Here is a 21283-nt window from a genome sequence, read left to right as displayed (position 1 = left end):
AATAGATGAAGACAAGGTGACCACTCACATCACTTCACATCAGGAACCAGTCCAGGGTAATGATAAATTAAATATTATAGTGAAAAATCACTAATATTTACTTTCCCCCACCCCCTGGGGAAATCGAACCCGGGACCTCCAGCACGGTAGCTGAACACGCTAAATATTGCACCACGAAGGTTGATTCTGTTTTTAGTGGTGGATTATTCGAAGGAAATTCATTCTTTTTATTATTAAATTTTTTATTTTCACTCACTTGTTAATTATTTTTATAATTTATTGTTTCTCCACCAGAAAAAATACATTTTTTTAAATTTTCTGCAGAAGTCCATTGTGTACTAATTAGATTATACATCAACAAACCTGTGAGATCACACTATCACTATTGTTCGTTTTCCTATTTCGTCCTTTTCTATGGAAATTTTCTATACCTGTAAAAATAAATTAAACTTTTCTTTACCTACCTGTAAAAATTTGTGAAATCAAAATTTGAAACCAACATCATTCGACGTGTACCTACAAAGGTACAGTGAATATTTTTTACTTACCTTCTGAGGTAGGAACTGTAGTCTATGCGTCGTTGATAATTTGTATAACCAATTAATTATGAGTAAAATCTATGATATAAACCAAAACATTGCGTCGCGAATTGGTCGCGAATGTATAGAAATATATAAATTAGTTAGTCTGTGATAGAAATCACGAAATTCTTTCTGAGCTCTGTTGAGGTTGTTGTTCTTAGTTTACAGGAATAAAGAATTCGTAAATGTGTACGATGTTCTTATTTTAATTTTTTTTTGTAAAGTAAGGACAAGTTTATATACTTTGACTAAGTTAACCCACTTGTGAAAATGCCAGGTCAATATGAAGAAGAGCGGACTTGGGAAGGTGGAGATATGGTTGATTATGAAGTGAGTTAATAAAAATAATATTTAAATATCCAACAATTAATGTTTCAGTACTATTAGACGTCTTTTCGTAAATCTTAATGTGGATAATTATTGTAATATCGATTGTAAATGGGAGAAAGAAAATTGCTTATTCTAAAAATATTTTGATATTTAACTGTAAGTTGGGCTAGCTGTCAAATTTAATTAAAATACCCTTACAGTCTTTCGCGAGTTTAAAAAATATATAAGATAAGTTTTTAAACTGTCAATGTTTTTCATTATTATTTTTTAAAATAGTATATTTATTCACATAGAATAATAATTCATAAAAGGGTTTTCTGTAGATCTGATTCAATTGATTGGACATGTCTTTATAAATTTGGCATTGATCATCAGTAACGGTTCTGAGTTAGTTAACTTGGTACAGGTGGCCAGGCATTTGCTTGTGAGAGAAAGAAATATAAGAAATTCCTGTTAATTTGCAAGCTTATATAATCCCATCCCTTTTCAGTATGTGATGGGACACTAGATTCCACACTTAGCCATAATAACTTGATTGCGAGTTTCGCTGTATATATCTATTAAATAAAAAAAACTTGTTACTTTTAGGATGATGGAACAGACGAAGCAATGGAGAATCCGGCAGAAGTATTGAAGGAATGCTTGGAGAAGTTCACCACATCCGATTACATCATGGAACCAGGAATATTCACTCAGTTAAAGCGCTATTTCCAGGCCGGGGGCAACCCGGAACAAGTCATCGCACAACTTTCTCATAATTACAGCGCTGTTGCTCAGATGGCAAACCTGTTGGCTGAATGGCTCATTTTAGGGGGTAAATTATTGCGCTACAGAGATTATACAAATAGATATTTACTCCATACTAAAGAAACCTTGGCATTTACATACATCCACATGTATGTGTATGCCAAGGTTTTTGGTAGGTATTTTGTGATAGGAATTTAACAAAAAAGATATAGCAACACACCTATTGTCAAAATTGGCCGAACTATGAAGAGTCTTGATGGCTACAAACTTATCTGTAAAATTTATAGTAGCCACAGTCACTTTAATGTTGCCCGTTACTGAAAAATACAAAACTTTATATCATACTACCTTTTGAAAATATTTATGAAGATTAACAATCAAGGGTGAGCCACTAATTGGAGAGGGGGGGGGGAGAATTTCTCACCACCCAAGACTATAATTTAAAGTAATCAATGGAAAAAAATGATTTAAATTTCTTTTACTATCAGAGCTATATCGTAATAGTTTATTTCTGGGTTATTATGCCATTTTATCTCGATACTCTTGTTATTTGATATTTCAACCACCATCAAAGGGGCTATCATCAGATTGGTTTATAGTTTATTGATTATACATAGCCCCTGCAGTGGTGACTGAAACATCGACTATCTATTATCAATAAACTATTTAGACGTCTGCTAATAGCTCCTGTAATGTCATCGGATATTAAGAGAATCAACATACAATGACATTATAGATTTTTTTCTTATGGTTGAAAAATTCAATTAAATAAATTGAGCAAATCGTAATAAAAATTAAATATAAGATTTGGTTAACAAAAACGAAAACATTGAATATATTATTTACATCTTACAGATGTTTAATAAAGCTACATAGGAAATCATGTTACAATTATGTAAAATGAAATATTTATTGAGATTTTCTTCTTAATTTACCTATTCGATCACTCCTTTCAAGAACGTCATAAATCAAAAAACTTGATTTTTCAGGAGAACGTTTTTAAAGTTCAAACATAAAATACAATGTATCAAAAATAAATATCAAGCCACTTATTTAACTTTTTACCGTGCAACAGATCTTTTTAGGTAAAACCTGAATATTTTTTCTCCATTTGAAAAATATTTAGTATACTTAAAAAAATAATTAAACAATACCTTTTCTTCAAAATGCAAATATAACACTTTCTGACCTGTAGCGGGTAAATATTAAGTTGAAAATATGCCTCTTTTGCTGGGATATAGTACATTTTCTGGACATTACGAAAACATGCACAACTCAAAATTGACCATTTTTGATTTATAACGTTCTTGAAAGGAGTGAGCGTATTGAGCTCTTAAATCCCACTTAATATTAACAAAGGGCTCACATGAGCCACTCCAGTCCTTATCTGCTATGTTTATTTTTTACAATATTCAGCATCAGCTTGTTTTTGGGTAAAAAAAAATATGGTCTGACATTATTTATAGGTGTAAAGGTGACTGAGGTACAGGCTATGGTAGAGAATCACCTAAAAGATATGATTCTGAAGACCTTTGACCCGAAGAAAGCCGACACTATCTTCACTGAGGAGGGAGAGGTGACAGTCATTAATTTAAATCCCTAAATAGCCGTGTTTTACACTTAAATAATTATTTTTCAAAACATTAAATCCTTCAAATTAACTTATCTAGTGGTGAAACCAGCAAAACGGTCCCAGGGTAGTGGATATTTTTATTATACATTTTTTTTCAAATATCATATCATTGGGAATGGAATAACATATTTTTACTTAGAAATGACCTTTGTAGTATAGTGATTAGCACATTGAACTACAGTGCAAAAGGTCCCAGATTCGACTCTCGTGGGATTATAATTTGTCTCTTATATTATGTATTTTACTACCCCGGACTATTCCTTATGCATAAAATATATTGTCTTATTTTTGTGAGATTTATAATCAAGTTAAATTAACTACATTGATTTAATTTGGTGCCCTATGCACCACTGAGTATAGATGAGAGTCAGAAAAAAATGAACCATTGTAAAAGCATCCATATTGCAATGATTACAGACACCAGCTTGGTTGACTGAAATGATAGAGCACCGTACATGGCGATCCCTTATCTACCGACTTGCTGAGGAATATCCTGATTGTCTTATGTTAAATTTCACAATAAAGGTAAGTCAATTTAATATATATTTATCTGTACACATTTTTTTTTCTAAAAAAGAAAAATATTTGTTTTCTAAACACCCTTCGGGTGGGAAAAGTATTTCTACCTGTTCAGTCGATTGATGCGTAAGGACGGGAAGGGTATTTTTACCTTCTGAATGAGCCTCATTTCAAAGGCAGAAAAGAAGGAATTATTCAATGTTTTATATGAATATTATATACCAATCTCTTTGTTAAGATCTTAACTATATGTACATAATTATCAAATCCCGTCGCCAGCAGTCTCCAAGCGTATAAAGTACCCGTCTGAAATGTGTTACTGTATGGAAGAATATTTAAATTTCTAACAATTTTTGTAGGCCTACTCAATCTTTTACTAAACGTTTTTTTCTAGTTAATATCAGATGCAGGATTCCAAGGTGAAATTACCAGCATTTCTACAGCCGCCCAACAAATTGAAGTATTCTCGAGAGTTTTGAAAACAGCTATAGCTGGATTTTTACAGAATACTGAAGACTGGCAAAGAAGTGTACAGGAATGTGCTGTAAATATAAATTTTTTAATTCATCTCTTAGTATCTACATCAAAGTTCTACGACCTTTGATTGGGATTTTTGTAAAATAATGAACCAATAACAGAGTTTTTTATTTGTATGACAAAGTTTTGCAATTTTTTTAATCGATCAATATTTATGATTTATTTAACTTTGTTGACAGTATTTTTAATTTTTTATTACTTGTTCCGAGAGAGCAGTCCTTCCATTGAAGTTTGAAAAACTCACAATTCTATAATGTGCATGAGGCTTATTCCCTTTTTTTTTAAATATGACTAGCTAAATTTTCAACATAATTTTACAAAATGTATACTAAGAGAAACTTATTTATAATAACTTATTAAAACAATATTTAAAAAAAAAAATTAAAAAGTATGTCGGCTTTATTTAACCCTTTGCACTTGCGTGCCGCCATAGAGGCGGCATGCATGGTTTGCTGTACTAGTCGAGTGCTGCTGCTATGGTGCCAATAAAATAAAATCTTAATTTTAAATATATTGTTTTTTTTTATTCTTTTCGATATAATTAAACCAGAATCATATAAGTACAATTAAATAGTAATAAGTCTCATAATTTGTTTGAATTAGTGGAATAAGCATTCCAAAAAAATTTGAGTGCAAAGGATCAAAAGCAGCAATTCTGTATTTTTTCAAACAGTAAAAAGAATACCCAAAAATTGCAACTAAAAGTCATAGTCTTATTGTAACACCGATTAGGAATTATAACTATGCAAAATTAGAATTTTGCAATCCACTTTACTAAAAAAAAATTCAAAATCGCCCTTCTTAATATCAAATTATGAATTGAGTACCTCAATATATTGAGTGTGCTAAAGTTTACATTGTGTTTAAGCCATCATTAAAAAATAAATCACAGTGGTGTTTAAACTCACGAAGAAAACTAAAAAATCAAGCCTGATGTGAATAGTTATACACAGAATACAGAAAATGCTTATGATTTAAACACATATACTTCTTATCTTGCTCATTATCCATTTTCGAAACATCTTCCTTTTTAATAAAATTGACATATTTTCAGAAAATGGTTTGCCACGGGCAACATACATATGTATACAGTCAGGTTATTATACATATCTTGGCACAAGAGAGTCGTGGTGGAGCTATAATGAAGAGACTTTCTCAAGAGATAACGCGATGTGCACAACAAAAGTAAGTATGTTGTTGGATTACGGTTCGATCCCACTCCGCTGAATTAAAATATTTGCTTATATCGCTCACTCCTTTCAACAACGTGCATGTTTTCGGAATGCCCAGAAAATGTACTATGTCCCAGCAAAAGCGGCATATTTCTAACTTAATATTTACACGCTACAGGGCAGAAATTTTTGTTTTTTCATTTTGAAGAAAAGGTATTGTTTAATTATTTTTTTAATATACAAAATATATTTTAAATGGAGAAAAAACTTTCAGGTTTTACCTAAAAAGATCTGTTGCACAGTAAAATGTTAGATAAGTGGCTTGATATTTATTTTTAATACATCTCATTATATTTTTAAAATTTAAAAATGATCTCCTGAAAAATCAAGTTTTTTGATACATGACGTTGTTGAAAGGGGTGAGCGATATCATAAAACATAAATATTTGTTAGAATAAAAAAATAAATTAAATGGACAATTTTGATAACATTATAAAACAATAAAATGATTAAAACATGGACAATTCTGCCATACAATAAGCACCTACCTTAAGCACGGGGCACATACTAGATATTTGGGAGAGGAACACAAAACGCTCTATAAACAAGTACATTAAGCGATGATATTGACATGGAAATCCTCCCAACTCCCCGCTCCTTAAAATTGCAGGCTGAGAACAACTTTCTTTTAAAATTAAATGTAAAAACAATATTATCAAAGGGTTCTTTATATTTTTTTGTAAAAAAAAAATACTTTCAAAATGCACTTTAAAGGAAATGAATCTTTATACGTACATGCTTATTCATTTTTTCAAATTAATAATTAGTTACACAGTAAATGTACTATTATGTTACAGGTAGTTTAAAATGAAATGGCATGACATTATACTATGTATGTATTTGTAAACTTACATAAAGTGGTACCACAAAACAAACATTCTTGCGAAACAACAATCTATAAAAAAAATATTATATGTATTAATATACTTCTTAAAACCTATCAGCAAAAGCTAAACTATTCTAGTTCCAACCCTAATGTATGGAAGTGAAGCATGGAGTTGGCAAAAGAAGAATGAAAGTAGACTGAATGCAGTGAAAATATGATCACTCAAATTAATGTGTGGTAAAATGATATATGTTAATGAAAATTAAGAAAGGTGTGTTGAGACGGTTAGGCAAGTGGAATAAATGAGTGAGGAACGAATGGTGCAACAAATTTATGAGATAAAAGTATTTGGAATTAGAAGCGGAGGAAGACCTAGGAAAACTTAATACTTGAAAGCTGTCATGTCAAGAGTCAGAATAATCGGCAGATATTTCGACTACCCTCTTCTCTCTGCCTACTCCCTGCGGCGTGGTGGGTTATATGTTTTAATAAATTTTTATCTTGTAGTCACCACGATGTAACTCCAATAACTATGGCACTCAATGGGGCGGCTGCCTTTCCACAAGCGTGTGAGGGACTGAGCTCCATGCTCTCCAGAAATGCACTGAATCCAGCTGATATATCAGTTTTATATAGAAACTATAATCTTCCAGAACCTCCTCCCATCGACCTCATCAGAACACCTCAATTTTTAGGTACTACATTCATTTACTAACGATTTCATTAGTTTTGAAACTCATTTCACTGAAAACAAATCTTTTTTATTATTAATGTTTTATTGTAAACAGAAAAACCGATTTTTTTTGTTGCAGAACTTCTTGTGGACTCTTTGTTTAAACCCGGTGTGAAATTAAATCCCGAACATAAACCGAAATACATATACTTACTGGCTTACGCTGCCAGCGTCATCGAAACTCCAGTTAGAAAAACACAAGTGAAAAGAACTATAAATAAGGAAGAGTTGAAACCGACAATTCAAGCCATTGAAAAAGTACACACCATCTGTAATATCAGCAAAGGATCATCTGAACTTACGGCTGAACTCTCCACACTGTACCACTGCATACGGTCAGCATAATACGGTTCATTATATTTCATTTTGTCTTTAGTCGCACACTTACATTGCAAACAAATTACAGTAAATGCTTGTTAATTCCAAAAAGTGTATTTGAATTTTGTCATAATTAAAAAAATATATATTACAAAATTCTGGTCCCTCTATTACTATTTTCATACAAGACTTTTGATCATTTGAAATTTGAACATGTACAATTTTATTTCGCGTATACATCTATTTGTAAAGGTTTTTGATCTATATACCTTTCTATAATACAGGCAAGCTTAGATTCATGTCGAAAAATTCAGTACAAGGTTAAAAACATCTTGAAATATGTCATGTCTTAAAATTGCACCAAAAAATGTATTATTTGTATTCAGTATTAATGCAGCTATCAACTATTGCAAAAAGTATTGTGAAATTTCAACTTCTTTATATGAAAATAAATTATTAAATTATGCGGCATTATGACTAACTTTCTGTAACCTACCCGAAATCAACTATCTACTCTGGTCATAAATATATCTACATATATGGAAGTTTCACTCACACATGTACGCTTTATGAACTAAATGGATGAGACTGCCCCATAAAGTGAATACCTATGACCCGAATCTTCAGTTGATTCAGGCCAGACTAAAGTAATAAGGCACGAGTGTACTACAATCAAGTTAAGCAATATTTGCGTGGTGTAGTTTCCCGGTGGTAGGAGTGGGGGTAATCCGGTGGGTGCAGTGCACCGTTCTGGAGCCGTCCTACTTCAAGCTGAGCACAGAGCACTGTCCCCTTCACCTGGCCTTACTAGACGAGGTGGCCGGCCTCCACCCCCTACTGCATCATCAGCTGCTGCAACTCCTCGTACGACTCTTTGAGACACCTCAAGACGAACTCGAGATATTAGTGCAGGTTAGTCTGACATTTCCCTCATATACTACTCATTCCCTTTGGTGTCAATGCCAATCTTTTAGCTACTTTTTATAAGTATAGTAACACCTGGGCTGGTAACCTGTGGCAGTTGTAGCTGATCAAGCCATATAATGTTCATCAGCTAATTCGTCTAGAATGCTTTTTAGGTACTCTGGAAACGTATTATCCATGGATCTATATATTCTAAGCAGAATTTATATTCTACCCTTTTGGTAAAGCGATCATAAAGTAGTCAAGTAATGTGACTGAATTTTAAAATTCTGAAAATTAGTCTCACAGACGCGACTAGCGATTGCAGTCTAATCAACATCTAGACATTTTATTGTTTGGTTAACCAGTACATATATATGTGCACTGTTACAATTATCGACTCTAGATGCTATAAATACATTTATCAGTTGACAGCCAGCATCAACTGGTAGATTTTTGTGCACGCTGCCTTAGCTGCAATTACATATTTAGCTAAAACACCATTTATATTGTTTGATGGTTAAATTATAATGTTTTTACTCTCCTGCAGACTAAGCCCAAATGGAGTTTACGTATAGACACTATGGGTTAAGTCAACTACACTTACAGTCTATCCATTTCAGCATACAGAATTTATGAGTGCATATTTAACATTGGTTTTTAGTACCTAATGTTTTAAATATTGACTATGATTGAGTATTAGTATCATTGCCTAATTTCTGTGTAAATACACACTTAAAATTACAAGTAAATTCAAAAAAATTAATTCCATTTTCATATTTTTAGTTGGAGTTGCGGAAAATGCTCCTAGATCGAATGGTGAATCTCCTGAGTCGAGGGTGTGTTGTTCCTGTGCTAAAATATATCAAACATTGCTGGCAACGAGATGATACTGATATTTCACTCATTCGATACTTCGTCACAGAGGTACTTTAATTATTTTTATTTTCCTTGCAATATATTGTTTTACTGTTAATGAATTGTGATTCCCTTGTCAGGGAGTCGTATGGATAGAAAATTATACATATTAATACTAAGACTCTTCTATAATACACTAAAATTGCATCAAATATGATTTGTGTTGTAAACAAAGGCTCAAGCTCAGTTTCAGCATGTAATAGCGAAAGAGTATTTAAGAGAACTACAAAGATGCATGTGATAAAATTGAAATCTTATAACTGTGGATATCGCTATATATTTATTTGTTTTTAACCTTTCCCTTCCGGTGTTAAAATAAAACGCGCGTCCCGGTGTTGGGTAGTCACTACACAATAAAAAATTAGCGATTTTAAATTGGAAAAATACGGACATTCATAGCTAGTGCCCTTTATTAATTATAAATGAAGTCAAAAATTATAATAATTTAGATTTATTTGCTGAAAACATTAAAAAAACAATCTGACAACTCTCACGAAACAAGCATAGGTCCACTTTTATCGGGAGCTGAAGAGCAACTGACCGCTACCTAGAGAACACTGAGTTTTGAACTCCTCACGCTTACACAGTGCATGTATGCAAGAGTGAGATGCGAATATAGTGTCGCGGTTCCCGCACACTCTTCACGCGCTGTTTATGTATATAATACCTCTGATGTACCCGATAAATTATTATTATTATTAATATTATTTTTTAAATCAATGCGTAAATATGTTATGGAGGAATACCTAAAATCTTAGCCTTGCATTTATTATATTTATAGAAATATTATGGTTATTAGAAGCACTGTACTAGGTACACAACACCAGGAAGGGAAGGTTAAAGAGGCCTTTGTTAAAAAGTGTTCCTCTCGGTTAGAGTGTTCCTCTCCCAAATATGTATTACATGTTAGATTTTTTAAAAATTAAAGGAAATCTATCGTAACGAGTTTACTGTTACCTTATTTTTTTTTTATAAATGCAACTTTTTTCTTCTTCTTTGAATTCTACATAGACTTGCTCTTTTATTATAACTTCAATATGTATAGTGTAGGATCAATTTTAAGTCTACTAATTACTCTACCTGATAAATTATATTTAAAATGAATAAAAGTTTGTAAAAAGAACTTCCTCTCTAAACACGAGTACATGCCCTATAAGAGGCAACTCGTTATTTAAAATACTAACTAACTAACTAACCATCACGCCGCTTCGAATAGAACCCCACACCACTCTGTCTTTGCAAACATTCTTCGCCTCTTCCACGTTCATGCATCTCCTCATACATACCCGCCGATTGTTACAACTCCTAACCTGACCTCTGCATCATTAAACATTATTTGTACTCATGGATTCAAATTTTGAATTTGATACCTATTTCTAATACATAATAAGCCGCTTAGGCTCACAGAAATACATAGTATGAAATTAAAATATTTGTGTAAATAATAAAAACACAAATATTTCTCTTTTTTAAAAAAGAAGAAAAGAAATTAAAAATTTCCGTGTTTCGTGTATTATTTTGAATGATGTTTCCTTATACTTACTTATTTTCTTTTTTATTATCTTAAGGCAAATTTTGATTGTGTAAAAAAATTTACCTTCATAATGTCGAATAATACACCCATTATTGAATGATAATAATTTAAATCAAATCCAAAATAAATTAATTGGATACATTAATTTTTTGAAAATGTGCATTATGCCAAAGTTAAATTGTATCATTCCACAGGTATTGGACGCAATTGCTCCCCCGTATACTCCGGAATTTGTTCAATTGGTATTGCCAATGGTGGAAAATGAAGAAATCACCGGCACCATGAGGGCTGAAGGGGAAAATGATCCTGTTTCTGAATTCATAGGTATGTTATGTAATGTAAACTTTAAACAAGAAAATGCCCATATTAGATTCAATGAGGAAACAATTAGGCCAATAAACCAATAAATTAAGTATTTTACTCCGAGTGGCCCAGAGAGCTCTGTCGCTATTTCCTTTACAATTCAGTAGGTGCAAGGTAAAAAATAATTTCTCCAGATATCATATGTCCGATTGAGACCAATAAGTGATGTTAAAAAAAATCACTCCCAGTTCGGATTTTTTACTATTTTAAAGGAATAACTCGCAAAGCTTCTGTCTTTAGAGGATTTTCTGCAGGTAGGATAGTAAGGACAGTGAAGGTAAATGTGAAAAATACATCGCAAACACCCAGACCAATTGAAAATAAATCTTTGTTGAATTTATTTTGCAATTGGCGGGAATTGAACCCGTGGCGCTAGTTTCACAGTAGTGTTTATCCAACTACACCACAGCACCTGGATGATTATAGACTTATGCAAACATGTTTATTACAATTTTAAAATACCTTCCTTTAAGGTGGGGACTGACCGGAGTCATTTTGTCGTAACGTAACACGTTGCGATGCGAGCATTCGTATAGTCGGTATAGCGAGCAGATCTGCTCTCCGCTCCTTCCGCAGTCGGATGCTCGCTGCGAATGTTACGTAACGACGAAATGTTCCGGTCAGTCCCACCTTTATACATTCATACTAACAATATATTAATAATCATTATTTTGAATTTCAGTTCACTGCAAGGCCCGATATGCAATGGTGTAAGAAGAAATATTACATATTTTATAACTTTTATAATATAAATCCTATTGAAGATTAATATGTTGACATTTTCATCAGTGAAAACATAAACTTAGTATATACATAATAAACAACAACAAAAAATTGTTCAATTTATTTTATTTAGATGTGTTTTTTACACCCACTCCAAAAATGATTACAATACATGGTTGAAAATAATTATACTAAATAACAAATCACAAAGTAATCTTATTGTAGGATTTGAAAATATAATCTAAGGTTTAACTACAACATCGGCTGCCCCGTTGGCTGGTGGAACATCCTTCTTGGGAGTCTCCAAAACTGTCTCCGTCTTGGCTTCTCCCAAGTCTGGCTTCTTGTCGGACTTGCGGAATCTGTCGTATCTATAACAAGTGACAAAGGTTACAAAGCATCAATTAACTGCTATAAACACAATCCCCAAACATTCTCGGCTCGTCACAAAACGTGACAAATTATATAATACAGTAAAAGCTTGCAAATTCAAAATTATTCATTTAAAATTTCTGTTGAATTTGAAATTGACACACTTTTAACTATATGTATTTATATTTTCTTCTAACTCTTATCTCCACCCAATGGTCCATAGGGCACTGCATCGTATTGACGCAGTGTTATCTCGAACGTTACTTACATGAAGGCAAGGTGCACTCCTGCGCTTCAGGGACCAGTCCAGGTTAATATTAAATAAATATTAGCATAAAATCACCTATATTTATTTTCACCCCCCCGGGAATCAAACCCGCGACTTCCAGCACGGTAGCTAAACACGATAACCATAACACCATGAAGGCGGACAACTACATTTTAAAAAGTAAAAAAGTATATATATATTTATATTTTACATAAGCACAAATAGATGGCAGGATTACCTTCCAGTGTTAGAGTCGTCCTCGTCATCGCTGGATTTGTGCTGTCCCTCATCTCGCAGCAGGTCTCCGAGCTCCTGGTCCACGTCGGCCCACTCCCCGTCGCCGGGAGTGGCGCTCGCCACGGCCCCCGCCCCTGCGGCGCTCACTCCGTTCTCCTTACCGCCCGCCTCTGCCCCCTCTGCAGCCTCCTTCTTGATCTCCAAGCCCTCGCCTGAGCCTGCCCCCGCACCCGCACCAGCTGCCGCTTCTTTCTTCTCTGTAATGAATAATTCCAAATTCCAATTATTGGGACGTATAACAAAGCTTCATAGGTACTTATGCATATAGTAAATTCTCTTTTATTAACATTTTATCAATAGTTAGGGCACTATATATCTGATAATATGGTATGTCGATGTACCCTGTTCCTACATATATTTGGTAAAACACTTATAAATATTTTTTTAGGGACTGAAAAAACTATAAAATCAAGGACTTTATAAAATTTAAAGTGAGGAAGTTAATAATGTACGAATAATGAAGCTCAACAATTTTAACATACAGTTACATTTTGATACAATTGTATGATTTAATGTTTTCCTGAATTTGTTTTTTTTTTAAACCGTGAGATGTTTTTAAAAAAACTTAAAATGTATTTATTTTTGCACTCTTTCATATTCTCGTAAAATTTTTGTATAATTTATTTTTTTTTAAATAAAATTTTTAAATTATGTAAAAATAATTTAAACAAAAAATAAAGCTCACCTAGGTTTTATTTTATGACAAAGTTAAATACAAATATCCACAGATGTCATTACTATACAAATTACATCATACCAACTGACAGATAAACTTCGATGTTCATTAACATCGATACTCCTTTGAGGAAAATTTGCATCGACGTTCATTTACGTCCATACTCCCGAAAAGATTAATTACCAATTTCAGCACCATGAATTTTTTTTCATCCTCATTAAAAAAATGATTTACCGATTTTTGTCATATTTTACTTTAGAAATCTCAAATAATGTTGCATTGTCAACATTAATGTTTCTGGTAAAAAAAAAAGAAGGGAACTGAGTTCAAATTACACGAGCTTGAATGAGTACAGCTGTGCACTAGCCATTGCTGCTATTTTCTCAAGCAAAGCGACAATATTGAAGAGTAGCATTGGCGGTGGTTGTTCCCACTAATAAGTAGGCATGTAAGTCAGTTGAACGAGGCGACATACCCTCCTTGGCTTGCTGGTGGATGCGGTGGATGCGCTCGGCTTGCTTGCGCAGGGTGCGGTTGTCTCGGAAGCGCACATAGTGGGAGAGATGGGAACGCGCGCAACAGTGACGACGGAGGGCCAACTCCCCACCATTACGTGGTAGATACATCTTGCACAGTTCACAATAATACACCTGTTCAAATACCATACAATATTTCAGTTAAAAATGTTTACAGATATAAATTATCAGATTATGTATTTTAAATTAGAAGGTTTGTAATGAAAGACAATAGAGTAAGAAATGACAATGAGAATAATAAAAATTACATCTCTAAATTACAATTGAGAGATAACTTTTACTATTCTCATGAGTTCTCAATCCTGCCCCTCTATTTTCATGGAATATTGAGGATATTGTCCTATAATATTAGACAGTGTTATCGCCATAATGTTAATATATTTATTCCTGAAGATTTATACTTAATTGAGCAAGTTTTGCGTCCGAGAAAGAAACAGTTTTATGTTTTTTTTAAAATAATAAATAATAAATTTTTGCAAAAACTGAAACCAACCTCAATTTTTTTAACGTGTTCACTTCCGATGTTAACTTCTGGTTTTATCTTTACTTCGGTGCCATCGTCATTTTTCTTTTCTCCGGCGCTGTCTTCATCAACCTCTGAAAAACATTTACTCAATGCAGTAAAAATAATCACATTTTCACAAACACATACATATTTAAAACCGTGTAAAGGAAATAAGTACCGTCTACATCTCCTACTGAGTCCAATGTCATAAAATTGTCCAGATCTACATCCATTCCCTCCTCGCCACTCCCCGCCGCGTCCGCAGTACTGGATTTGAGCGGTTTCTTTTCCACTCGTGCTTTTTTCTGTAAAACGTAGAAATGCTAACATCATCACAACGTAATAAAGTACCATCTGATCCTTCAAATAGTTAGCGAAGTATCAGGCACCTTGATGTGCTCCAGGGAGCATATGTGGTGCTCGTACATCATGGGGGCGCGGAATGGCTGAGAGCAGACGTTGCAGTACGGCAGCAGGAACTTCTTGATGTTCTTGTGCGTCCCGGAGCGGTAGTGCTCCTGGCGCGAGGTCCGGTAGATGAGCTTGCACAGCGGGCAGAACAGCTGCTCGCCCAGAGGCACCTCGCTGTGCTCTTCCACAGAACGCTGCTCTTTGCGCTGCATCGTGCGCATGCGCTGCAGCATCATCTTCAGCTTTAGCGCCACATCGTCCATCACACTCTGGTGCCTTCGCGACTGCAGGTGTCGCGAGTACATCTAAATACAAAAAAATGCTTTTTACGCTTCCGGTATATCTATTTGCTGATTAAGATAGGATAAGAGGTTGAAAGTTGAAATGATGTATAATGGTATTCGTCAACTTTTAATAATACGTGACTCAAATCAAAATGTCCTAATAAAGATGCGCAAGACTAATCTGGGTGGAACAACCCCCAACGTTACCAAGGACAATACTGTTATGTTATACAACACTTTCGTTTGAAAGGTCTCAATCCAACTAATGTCTAGAAGAGTCTGCTTTTTCATTTTCAATAAAAAATATTGTATAGCAGAGTTTGAACAATGCCATACGAGCGAATGGATGTTAGATGACAATCAACTCCGCAAGCTATCAGACGTGGTAGTGGTAGATATTTCAAAAAACTATGACAGGAATAATCGAAACAAGAATCTGCAAGGGGAGAATTGGCTCCAAAGAGGCCAGTTTTTGGGAGTATACTTGGGATAATTTTTATTGATTATCTTCAAAAAGGAAAAACAATCAATGGGTAGTATTATGCAAACTTATTGCAGTGTTTGAGTGATGACATCAAGAAAAAAAACAACTACATTTGGTGAAAAATAAAAGTCAATTTGTTCAGACAATGCACCAGTTAATACTATAAATTTATAAATGTAAATGTATAAATTTTTATTTTTAATTAAAATTTTACTTAGTAAATACCACTATTTCTTAAAATCTACTGTGACACGTGTTTTGATGCATTCCGCATCATTTTCTAACACGTAAATTTTGATTAAAATTAAATAACCAATTTAAAAATCATCAATATAAGAATTATAGTTAATAATGCAAATAATAGTCGAGAATGACACTTGATGTGAGACAAATAAAATAAATTTAATCCAAAAAAATCAAAATAACATCATAAAAATATAACATACATTTTGCACTGCTACTCAAGTTATAGGGTAAATTGATTTATTGCTTTTAAAACAATTTTTTCTTAGTTTTGAATGTGATAAAAATTATTAGGAAAAATTCTTGAAAACCTTTAAATTACTACAAAAAAATCACAATTCAGGCCGTGATATAAACATGAAAATAATTTTTGTAAAATCGGAGCATTTGTTGGGTACATTTCCAACCGTGGATAATGCTGATCCACTCATTACAGGGACCAAACATGGCACACACCGCAAATCGTCAGTTGAGGTAGAGGGTTAATTTAATAATTAACTTATGAACACTTTTCTTTACGATTTTGCAAAAGGAAGAAAATGTGGGGGCGGAGAGTAAATATTGACATACCTTGAAGGTGAGGCTCTTCTCTCGGCAGTGTGCGCACAGAAGGCGGATGTACGAGCGCTGCGCCGTGTGCGGCTGTTTTTCCTCATCCAGCTCCGGCTCATCCCCCTCCGCCTCGCCTTCCTCCCCGGAGCCCTCGCGGGCCTCCTTGTCCGTAGCATCCCCGCCGCCCCCTTCCGCACCGACCGCCGCCACGACCCCCTTCGCGGGACTTTTACTTACGACCGGCTCTTCCGCATCTTCCTTGGTCAACTTCTTCTCTTCCTCATCCCAATTTTCTTCTTCGGCTTCGCTCGACGACGCCGAGTCTCGCTTCGCAGCCAACACGCTAATGATTCAAAATGCTCTCTGTTACAACATGACGGTATGACGTAGCGGTAAGTCAGTGGTAAGTAATGTGGTGGTAGTGGTTACCTTCGCAGCTTGATCTGGCGCACGCGGCGTGCGGTGTAATCCGAGGGACGCGAGGTGAGGCGGCGCACGGCGACGCCGCGGGAGCGCAAGCCGCGGAAGGAGCCGCGGGTGGAGCGCGGAGGGCGGGCCCGCCAGGCGCGGCGCGGGCTGCGCGGGGGCGCCATGTCCTTGCGGAACCCCCCGTACTCGCGCGGGGGCGACCGCCGCTCTACAAAGCTTCTGCGCTCGCTGGAGTAAGACTCGTGCCGCCCGCCGTACTCCGAGTAGTCGTTGCTCCTGCGCCCTCCCGATCCCTGAACACAACCACTATCAGCCCTCACTTTGCCACCATCCGCATCGAGTCTTCTCTCTTTCAACTCACTATGGGATGCTTTCGAGTGAGTGTAAACATTTACTATAGTTTTTGCGGTAGCACCGATATCTGCATATCACCTTCGGCGTTATATTTATGTGTACATTCGTTCCATTCTCTTGTAATTTAAGTTAGTGACGTAATTTCTAACTGCGTGATAAACCATCGAGTTTTTTCTCATGTTCATACTACTAATGAAATTGTTTACATAATAAATCCATTCTCTTTGTAACTTCAGATAAGATAGAATTTCTAAATGTATGACAAGCGGTCGACCATAGTAATGGTTTCTTTACCCGATGCAAATGAAACAATAACTTATCCATCCTCTTGTAACAGAGATTCCACTTTCTAAGTGTATGGCAAACCATTGGAGATCAACATCGGCATCTGTATCTTAACACGAACAAAATTAGGTATATTCTATTTCCCATACATATCCCAAACATGTTTCAACTGAATATCGAAATACGTAGTGAGTAAAATATCTCCATTTTCAATCAAAAATAACAATACTTAGAATCAATAATGGATTATTTTCAAACATCTTGTCATGATGTTCCGCATGCTTGGGATAATTTGTGTTAGCAGTGCGAAGCTAGAGTACTCCAGTAATGGTCATTAGAGCCAACCCTTCACGTTGGAAGGTTATGACTTTAGACTATGTATTTATCGTAGCTTTGGCGGGCATTAATTCGATACTTTCATTTATTGCGGTACAGACATTATTTTTGCTTTCATCATATTTGGCTTTCGGCAATTTCACTGGGGGATAATAAAAAAAAGAAACTTTAAAATATATAAATATAAGGGAAAATAAATAAAAAATTATGCTAACCATATTTGGACCTGGAAAAAAATGTCACTTAGTTTAAAATATAGACAAAAAGTTTTTATAAATATTTTTTTGCAGCATTCTGTAAAATTTACGAGGGAAATGTAGTTGGTAATAAGAAGAGAAAGATCGAGGAAAACTTAATTGAGCATTTCAAATACTTGGGCATAGTCAGGTCAGGAGTTGGAATATTCGGCGGGTATAGATGAGGAAATGCACAAATGTGGAAAAGGCGAAGATTGTTTGCAAAGATGGATTGGTGTGGCGTTCTATTCTCTCTCCCTACCCCTGCTAGGAAACAGCATGATGGTTATTTGATTAGCTACACTATAAAAAAAACTTTGGTAAAAGAAGCAATTGAATGTCTTACTTCCATCCGCATTCTCTTCCTGTCTGGAGACCCTCCTCGGCTCATGTGCTCCCGTCCACCATAACTGCTGGGACCTTCCTGTATTTAAAACAAAGTACATGTTTGTGTAATCATTTCCTCCAGGCTTTGTTTTCATTTTAGATAAATTATTATATTGATATTATAATTATTAGTTTACACAACGTTATATGTACAGATGAACTTCTCTATTTTCTCAAAATAAATGTACCTTAAAACTTATGCGTTGGTCAATTATTAATGTCCCCTGCATGAAGCGACAGTCGGCATTGAGCAACCAGCTCATCGAAAGAGCCGAAAATTTCAATAACAGCCTACCGGGAGCTCGTACAAAATTTGTGAGCACCACATTCAAGAGTATGAAGGATTTGGTGAAGACGAAAGCCACCTAATTCCACCCACGATATGTACTGCCTACGTAATATGGAACTACAAATAAAGTTTTGTAAAAAAATTACTTACCGATCTGTAGGACTTCTTGAACCCCATGCCATCATCTGACCTGTCGTTTCGCTGGTACTTGTCTGGCCCCCCATATCTATCCCCTCCGTAGTTGTTGGAGTAGCCGCCGCCCCCACGTCCCCCCCGATCTCCTCCGCGCCCCCCTCGGTACCCGCCGCCGCCCCCTCGGTATCCCCCATATCCCCCGCCTCCGCGGGTGTACCCCCTAGAGCCTCGCCCACGAGAAGACATTCTAGGGAGAAAATATTCAATTACATATGACATTGATATATTGTGAAATATATCATTTTCCAAAGTCAATCTATAATTTTCTAATACTTCTACCCTTATCCGTACCCAATGGTGCATAAGGCACTGCATCGTATTGACGCAGTGTTATCTCGATCATTAGTTACATGAAGGCGAGGTGATAACTCCTGCGCTTCAGGGACCAGTCCAGAGTTATATTAAATAAATATTAGAGTGTAAAATTACTAATATTTATTTTTACCCTTCCTGGGAATCGACACCGGGACCTCCAGCACGGTAGCTAAACACACTAACCATTACACCACAGAGGCCGCCAATATAATTTTAGATAAGTTTATTTCAATATTCATAAACGTCCAAAAGTTTTGAAAAAACTTGATGTCTCTGCATGTTCCAACATTGACACTTAAATGACATTTGACTTTGGCTTGTAAAATGTGTGAATACGGAAATTCGGTATAGCTGGCAATGCGAACATAGAAACGTGAGATGTCTTAACATAGTTGACAGATAAAAATGTGAATGATGATAATAATTTTTAATAATTTATGTAGTGCCACTTTCGTAAAATACTACCTCGAGTATTTTTTTTGCTGCATAAAAAAGTATTTTAAAATTTCATATCAATCATATCCAGTCAGGGGCAGTGCAGAATACTGCATACTTCATTAATTAATTAAACAATTGAGACAGTTTGAATAACCCAGACCCATCCATAGAGTTTTGACAAACTTTGATTTTTTCATAAGCTTATCCAATATGTTCTTGGCAGTTAACAAGATAACATGTTGATATAAAAATGTATTTAAAGTATTATTCTCAAATATATATGTGAATACTCGGGCCATGGGTGAGTATGTACATATAAAATTTGTTTTTGTTTTAACAAAGTCTGTGCAAAATGGAAATCCAACGGCAGACTAGCCATTTTTCCCTTATCTGGTGGACAAGCACCCCTTTTCAATTTTATTTTTGTATTAAATCAAATAATGTCAAGTGTCATGCTACATGAGCCTATCTAGGATGTCTCGTTAAGAATCTTTAGGTCAACCAAGCCAGAATCAAATACAGAACTTCGTGAATGCTAGTAGGCGCATTCGGCGAGATGGACTCAAAAATACATCATAATAGTGACCTATTCAGGAAATAATAAAATAGAGTTCAATGACCTTGCGTATTGAGACCTAACACTCGTGAAAGCGTTATTTTTCAATATCTTCGTATGGCACATATTGACCGGAACGTCCGATAGGAATATTCAGAAAATCTAGAGTATTATAGTCAATGTGAAACATTGAAAATAGTTGGATGACATTTCCAAATTCATGAGTGTTTTGCAACTATTTTCGCTTAACTATTGCATTACTCGTATACCCTTAAAACTGGCTAACTAACTTAGTAATTCTTATAGAAAATAACAAAAAATTAATTGAACGAAATCGTATTACAGGCGTTTCGATAAAATATGCAGCACAGCGATGCGGTACAATACTATTAAGATCCGTGACAATGTTAGTAGAAATGAGCCCAAGTGAGATGAACGCGAGATACAAATATTACGAAATACTTACAGGTGCCGTTTATGATGTTTATCGAAGGCAAAATTTACTAAAATATCCTAACTCGTAGCCGCAAAGAGCCGGGAATGCGACGCCAGAACCAGAGAGAAATGGCAAACTTGGAAATGGCCGACGGCAAATTATCGGAAACAGACAAACCAAAGACAAGCATTATTTATACACAGCGGATATAATAGTAGACAATTTGAGATTTTAGCAACTTTTTTTGTCATTATTTTACAACGTTGAAAGAATCAAAAAGCATTCATTTCAAACTTATTGCTTGTTACGATGTGTAACAATACTGCAGTACATCGATTCCAACACGATTAAAATATTAAGTTGAGATGGCAGCTGTCGGGTGGGACAAAGTGGAAACCCTCTGTTTATTCTGTTTGCAAATGCCATACAAATTATTTTGAAGATCTATTTTTTCAAATCACACATAATATATAAGAGGTCGCATTTTGAATCTAGAATCGCG

At 35.1% G+C, this 21283-nt stretch overlaps 2 protein-coding genes across 2 annotated transcripts; one reads left to right on the top strand and one right to left on the bottom strand.

Annotated features, from left to right (window-relative positions):
* The first annotated feature begins 636 nt into the window (after positions 1 to 636).
* On the top strand, positions 637 to 12011 carry TH1 (negative elongation factor complex member TH1). The gene is made up of 12 exons (XM_088257959.1): positions 637 to 911; positions 1500 to 1725; positions 3125 to 3234; positions 3709 to 3816; positions 4205 to 4354; positions 5402 to 5532; positions 6913 to 7100; positions 7218 to 7473; positions 8158 to 8368; positions 9146 to 9286; positions 11006 to 11135; positions 11857 to 12011. The coding sequence occupies exons 1-12, from the start codon at positions 852 to 854 to the stop codon at positions 11886 to 11888; spliced, it is 1743 nt and encodes a 580-aa protein (XP_088114085.1). The 5' UTR covers positions 637 to 851; the 3' UTR covers positions 11889 to 12011.
* On the bottom strand, positions 12007 to 21130 carry LOC148310729 (uncharacterized). The gene is made up of 11 exons (XM_088257958.1): positions 20812 to 21130; positions 18992 to 19223; positions 18512 to 18589; positions 16955 to 17247; positions 16544 to 16868; positions 14941 to 15267; positions 14730 to 14856; positions 14540 to 14643; positions 13986 to 14160; positions 12776 to 13031; positions 12007 to 12268 (listed from the first exon to the last, which is right to left on the bottom strand). The coding sequence occupies exons 2-11, from the start codon at positions 19220 to 19222 to the stop codon at positions 12139 to 12141; spliced, it is 2046 nt and encodes a 681-aa protein (XP_088114084.1). The 5' UTR covers position 19223; positions 20812 to 21130; the 3' UTR covers positions 12007 to 12138.
* Between the last annotated feature and the right edge of the window lie 153 nt (positions 21131 to 21283).

This window comes from Brachycentrus maculatus, unplaced genomic scaffold (genome assembly GCF_059751285.1).
Source record: "Brachycentrus maculatus isolate JH-2025_06_01 unplaced genomic scaffold, ASM5975128v1 h1tg000089l, whole genome shotgun sequence".
NCBI lineage: Eukaryota > Metazoa > Arthropoda > Insecta > Trichoptera > Brachycentridae > Brachycentrus > Brachycentrus maculatus.
This window is presented reverse-complemented; position numbering and strand designations above follow the sequence as displayed.

What these genes read in the sequence shown, in the direction of transcription:
- TH1 (XM_088257959.1), top strand. Translation starts at nt 852, where the DNA reads ATGCCAGGTCAATATGAAGAAGAGCGGACTTGGGAAGGTGGAGATATG. An exon ending in GAAGTGTACAGGAATGTGCT is followed by an intron (nt 4,355 to 5,401) that starts GTAAATATAAAT and finishes ACATATTTTCAG; the next exon opens with AAAATGGTTTGCCACGGGCA. An exon ending in ACACTGTACCACTGCATACG is followed by an intron (nt 7,474 to 8,157) that starts GTCAGCATAATA and finishes TGCGTGGTGTAG; the next exon opens with TTTCCCGGTGGTAGGAGTGG.
- LOC148310729 (XM_088257958.1), bottom strand. Translation starts at nt 19,222, where the DNA reads ATGTCTTCTCGTGGGCGAGGCTCTAGGGGGTACACCCGCGGAGGCGGG. An exon ending in CGCCAGATCAAGCTGCGAAG is followed by an intron (nt 16,869 to 16,954) that starts GTAACCACTACC and finishes TTGAATCATTAG; the next exon opens with CGTGTTGGCTGCGAAGCGAG. An exon ending in CTCAGTAGGAGATGTAGACG is followed by an intron (nt 14,644 to 14,729) that starts GTACTTATTTCC and finishes AATGTTTTTCAG; the next exon opens with AGGTTGATGAAGACAGCGCC.